The sequence below is a fragment of the Carex rostrata genome, chromosome 6, assembly GCF_964058835.1.
Source record: "Carex rostrata chromosome 6, lpCarRost1.2, whole genome shotgun sequence".
In the NCBI taxonomy this organism is placed as follows: domain Eukaryota; kingdom Viridiplantae; phylum Streptophyta; class Magnoliopsida; order Poales; family Cyperaceae; genus Carex; species Carex rostrata.
Genome location: NC_135923.1, coordinates 7,238,986 through 7,245,166, shown reverse-complemented (window position 1 = coordinate 7,245,166; position 6,181 = coordinate 7,238,986). Strand labels below are relative to the sequence as shown.

General features: G+C 35.8%; 2 protein-coding genes across 2 annotated transcripts; both read left to right on the top strand.

The window, feature by feature from the left end:
- Nucleotides 1-249: 249 nt before the first annotated feature.
- Nucleotides 250-2,397, top strand: LOC144555715 (WUSCHEL-related homeobox 11-like). Its single transcript, XM_078304119.1, has 3 exons — nt 250-1,003; nt 1,859-2,034; nt 2,133-2,397. The coding sequence occupies exons 1-3, from the start codon at nt 397-399 to the stop codon at nt 2,148-2,150; spliced, it is 801 nt and encodes a 266-aa protein (XP_078160245.1). The 5' UTR covers nt 250-396; the 3' UTR covers nt 2,151-2,397.
- A 1,898-nt stretch (nt 2,398-4,295) lies between these two features.
- Nucleotides 4,296-5,674, top strand: LOC144556111 (uncharacterized). Its single transcript, XM_078304602.1, has 2 exons — nt 4,296-5,134; nt 5,425-5,674. Exons 1-2 carry the CDS (start codon nt 4,324-4,326, stop codon nt 5,463-5,465), a joined length of 852 nt encoding a protein of 283 aa, XP_078160728.1. The 5' UTR covers nt 4,296-4,323; the 3' UTR covers nt 5,466-5,674.
- Nucleotides 5,675-6,181: the final 507 nt, after the last annotated feature.

Here is a 6,181-nt window from a genome sequence, read left to right as displayed (position 1 = left end):
ATTAAGCAGCACTAGACTATATATGTCTTTCATACACAGTTTTGTTATAGTTCACATCCAACACTCTAGAATTAATAAATAATATCAAGAACAAGATTAAGAGGGTATAATAGTCATTTGTCCAGACAATAACTAGACCACTACTACACTTTTTTGACATCAAAAACCCACAATAAGACATTCTTCCAAGGCCTATAAATACCTCACTTAGCACTTAAGGGTGAGCACTGAACTTGCTCTCAAATCCAACCAAACCCTATTATATATTTCACTGCAATACTACTTGACTTTGCTTACCCAACCCCCCAAAAAACAGATAACTCAGAAGTCAGAACAAACCTTCCTCTTCCTCAGAGAAAGACAAAGAGAGATAGAGAGAGAGGGACCTCATATTCTATGGATGATCAAAACCAGGACCAAAACCATGAAACCGCACCGGAGCCGGTACGGTCAAGGTGGACCCCGAAGCCAGAACAAATACTCATACTTGAGTCGATCTTCAATAGCGGCATGGTGAACCCACCAAAAGAAGAAACAGTACGAATCCGCAAATTACTTGAGAAATTCGGTACAGTAGGGGATGCAAACGTGTTCTATTGGTTCCAGAATCGACGATCAAGATCACGTAGGCGTCAGCGCCAGATGCAAGCCGGGCTAGCCAACAGTGAATCTAGGGTTTCTTCAGGTGCCAATTTCCAATTTGGTAGTGGGATAACTACTGGTGGTGGCAGTGCAGGAGGCGGTGCAAGTCTCTACGAGTGCAATTCTTCGGGCTCATGGAGTGGAGCGTTATCACACAGTCCCTATTCCAGCTCTTATTCTGGCTGTTATTCGAGCGGCGCGAGTTCTTCTTCTTCACCTGGATTTGTAGGAGAGGAGCTGAGCAGTGGTGGCGGGGGAGAAGATTTATTTGCGATTTCGCGACAAATGGGGTTTATGGAGAATAATCAAAGCCAATATGGATGTGTCTCTGGTACTCCGTCTCAGTGGCAGTACCAATCAGGTAAGAGTATATTTGATGCAATTGAATTGGTGATCATAGGCACTCTCTTCCTAAGTTTTTGTACAGCTAGAAAAAAATTTCAAGCGATATATGCAGCTTCATTTATAATTTACAATGACAGAAATATATAGCTTTTGCTGTTAGGTTTTTGAATTTTAATCAAGCATATATTCTCATGTTTTCTTCTTATAAACATGGATTTAAATCAAAGGAGCTGCATGAATTAATTTTCTGAATTTGTTTTCCTTTTTAATTGAAAAGCAGAAATGTACTTGTTACATTTAAAATAAATTTTATGATCCCTAAGTTACGTGTCAACATAGATTTATCTTTTTACTTTCTTTTTGAAGAACACAAGTACCGAAGAACATCTGTCCTTTAATTTATATATCTAGTAAATATTTATTACACCTGGAACCAGTTCATCTTGTTTTCTTCCTATTCCATCAAATGCTTCAAGTACCATGCATATATATTATATAGTGTGATTGATATTTATTTTATTTTTTCGAAATATAACATCAAAAGTAACATAACTCGACTTCTTAAAAGATGGCTATTATTATGATCTCGTTCTCTCGTGCATATTTCTTTTTAGTGACTAATAGAGTGCTCGTTCTGTGTAGATTTCTAAATGCAAATTTTAAGTTCTTTGAATTGCCCTAATTGGAATATCGCACTCAAAACATCATCCTATGTGATGTAATATACCAAAAGATTTAGTTGAATAACGAAATTCATTTTAGTGTTACATTAGAAATTTCAAATTTCGATCCCATTATAAAAATCCCTCGCATGTAATTTCAGAATTATCTCACAAATAGATCACATAATTAAAACTACCTCTTTATGCAGGAACTATTAGTGTGTTTATAAATGGCGTACCGATGGAGGTGCCCCGGGGTCCGATTGACTTGCGAACAACATTCGATCAAGATGTGATGCTCGTAAATTCGTCGGGGGAGCCACTTCCAATTAATGAATATGGAATTCTCATTCAAAGCTTGCAAATGGGTGGAAGTTATTTTGCGGTAAACAAATTGAAATCCAACTAATTTTGTATGTTCTTATGTTATTACATGTCGCTCCATAGAGACAAAATTTGATGATTTTTTTTTTTTCCCAACAGGTTCCAAGATCAACATAAGTCAAGTCTCATGCACTGAGATGTAGATGCCACGAGACAATGCTAATTGAGGTGTTAGCATTTGCATGCGTAGTGTACAACTGCGCATGCTAAATTAATTTCTTTGATAAATTAATATATGCTAGAATATTTCTTGCAATGGAATTCTGATGTAGGCATCGGATTAAAGTTAATTAATGTTGATTCATGTAATAAGGTTTGGGACCTGAGTGTAAAATTTGCTATATATAGGCTTCTTGCATGTTTGTCATGATTGGTAATTTCTAGTAATTGCTTATGATATTAGATTTAATGTAATTGCAATTTTAAAATTATTTTATTCAAAACTCTCTCCTGCATATGAGAAATAAATATTCATGGATTTGCTTAATTTCTTTCCAAAGAAAATGTAGATAGAGATTTTTTTTTTTCACGATATTGTTCCACATATCACATATGTTTGAGAATTTTTTTAAAATTAGCTGATCATACATGTATGTATTAATTTGCGCTTCTTTTAAGATAATGATATAGAACTGACTATACAAAAATATATTCAATATCAAAAAGTAAGAACGAAAAATAAGCATGTAATGAAGCAGAAAAACAAAAAAACAAGAGAGAGACAATTCATAATTATATACTAAAAATCATAATAAGAAATGATTCAGACATAAGTAACCAGCGTTAATTAATTACACAAGTCATAGTGCATGTCATAGATAATAATGCAAACTGTGTTGAGACATAAACACAATATAATAGAATTTCATAATTAATTGTTTTATGGATGTCACGTCGTTCTTAAACAAAATGTTAAGCACTGTTAATCTAAGAGAATCAAATGGATCTAGGTGTAGTAAAAGGAAGCTGACATGTTCAACTGGTAAAAGAAATTACATGTAGTACAATTCTTTTTGCCGAGGAGCATTAATACAAAAACAAAAGTAACATTATTTACTGATCATCATTTCTTTGGCAATTAGTGTCTCACAAGCGTACACACAAACACACATACAAAACCGCAATGTTTAGACGTCCCTCAAATTTGAAACATGTATCACCTTTTTGTTGCTTTAACAACAGACCAACTTTATCTAGCAATTACATGCTTATTTTGTCGTGTTTGGACTACAATTTGTAATAATTCACAATATTATTTCTTGATCTCTCTAATTTAATCATTACTAAATGAGTACATTGCAATATCAGATGTAAAGAAAAAGGAAAATGGAAATATATATATAATTGCAATAGGTTTTTTGCAAGGACTAAGGAGTGGAGGTGGTCTGATACCCGATTAAAGCCGTCAGATTCTTGTTAACTTGATCAACACGGATCTTTAAGTTATTTGTGCGAATCTTAATGTGAATCAGACAATACTTCTAATAGAACATTAGATCAAATATGATCTAATACCCATCAAACCGCTCCCAATTTTTTTGTGCATATAATTAATACATCCTTAGAGCTAGAAACAAATCTGCTGAAATTCTCATTCGTGAACAGTGTTCCTATTGCGATATCTACACAAAGGGAATGTCCTATGTGTTTGGAATATTGACAGCCTCAATTCCCTGGATGGATTTTACTTTATTGTATTTCCTTAATTGTATTATTTGCTATCGTTTGTTTCTATGTTTAGACTACAGCCTCTATTATTTGTACTGCTCATCTTAGGTTTTATTTTTCATGACAAAATATGTACTCTAAAAATTCTATGCAATAAACTAAGGGAGGGAAGGGAAGATTTCTGGGAGCGCTGTGTCACTTCTTATTCTTTTATTTTTCTTTATGGTATCAGAGCAGGAATTGATTAGGGTACCAGATTGCTGATGGCCATGCCGAAGGTGATCTGAATATCTTGAGTTTTCCTGGTTCTTTTACTCGTGTAGTTTCTTTTTCCCTGTTTTTTCTTTGGAACCTTCTCAACCTCGTCCCTCCATTTTTGTTTGTTATCTGTTATCAAATTCTAAACCACTAAACAATTTTCTCTAAACTCCAAAATCTCATGGCTGACACAAACTCAAGAAACTCCACAAGTCCTAACCTCACCAATTTCTTGTTAAATGACACAAATTATCTGACCTGGGCTCAAGCCGTGAAACTGGCGCTAGGAGGAAAATCCAGACTTGGGCACGTTACTGGAACAACGAAAAAGCCAACTGAAAAAGGCAGTGAGTACGATGAATGGATGGCCAATGATCTGCACGTTATGTCATTGCTTTGCAATGCAATGGAACCCAAAGTCTATGAGATATTTGCCTTTGCTAATTCAGCCAAGGAAATGTGGGATTCACTATACGAAATGTATGGGAATTCAAATAATTCATCCCGTATATTCGAAATTCAGCAGAAACTGGTTACTCTCAATCAAGAACCAGAACAGCCAGTGATGGAACATTTCGGAAAAATGAAACAGTTGTGGGAGGAGCTGCGACTTCATCGACCACCTGCTGCAACAGTAAACGAATATCTCAAGAGAGAAGAACAGGACCGAGTTTTTCGGTTCTTGGCAAGTCTCACACCAGAATTTGAGGAGACAAGGAGAGATATACTGATGCGGCCAGAACTCCCGTCACTTAACACAGTGTATGCTATTCTACAAAGTGAAGAGACACGAAAGAAAGTCATGGGTAGAGATCGAAAGGTAAACAACTCCTTAAACAATTCTGAAAACTTTGCTCATTTCTCATCTAGAACAGGAGATAACACTAAATGGAACAAAGGAAAGGATAAAAAGGGAAATCGACCATACTGTGATCATTGCAATCGTAGCGGTCATACCAAGGACAAATGCTGGCTACTCTACCCACATTTAAAGCCTACCAGAAACATGCCCAATGAAGCTAATCTGACAACAAAATCTGAAGACAGCCATGTACAACTTAGGCTTGAGCAGATGACAAAACAACTCGAGTTTCTAATGAAGACATGTGCTACTAATGCTGAACCTTCCTTTGCTGGTCCAGGTGGTGAAACTTCTAATGCCGTAAAGCATATTGGTAATCACTTAGCTTTATCTATTGTTTCCTGTTCAAAGATTATTGTAGATTCAGGTGCTACCGATAATATGTTCACCACAAATAAAGTTTTAACCAAATGGCAACCAAAAAATGCATATTCCCATGTTACTGTGGCAAATGGTCTTTCAATACCTACCAATGGATCAGGCAAAGCCCGAATCTTCTCAAAGGAAATTGATGTTACAATTGTTCCTGAATTGAAGGCTAACTTACTATCCATTAGCAAATGCACTAACCAATGGAATTGTAATGTCATCTTCACTCCCCAGAAAGTAGTGTTTCAGGACCGAACTTCCGAGAAGAAGATTGATGAAGGGAGAATGGTTGATGGATTGTACCTGATTGAGCCGGATATCTCATCTTTAGCCGTAACACAAACTAGTGTCTCTTCAGCCGAGCTTTGGCACAGGAGACTGGGGCACCCCTCTAACAAGATTCTCCAGTTTTTAAATTTGTCTTTGCTTAATAATGTTAAGACTTGTGATCCTTGTCAATTTGCAAAACTTCATATATTACCATTTCCAGAATATTTTAATAAAAATAATGAGTTATTTGGGTTAATTCATTCTGATGTCTGGGGTAATGCACCAATTGATTCTAAAGAAGGTTTCAAGTACTTTGTTACATTTATTGAAGACAAATCACGTGCCACGTGGTTATACTTGCTTAAGTCAAAAAGAGAAGTATGCTCAATTTTTCAGAATTTTTGCAGCATGATTGAAAATCAATTCAACACTACAATTAAGGTCCTTAGAACTGATAATGGTACGGAGTACATGAATCATGACTTTCAAACTTTTCTTCGTAGCAAAGGTATAATGCATCAAACCTCTTGTGTTGGTACTTGTTCACACAAAAGTATGCACAAAGTTTCAGTACAGCAAGCTGTACCTTTTAACCTTGAATACACCTTCGGTTCAGACTGCAAGTGCACAGTCCTGTCGAGTAGTATATTGTCGGGTATCGATCCACAGGGACGGTTGAAACTTAACTGGACTTTTTACTTAAATTAAATAAACTTTAGAA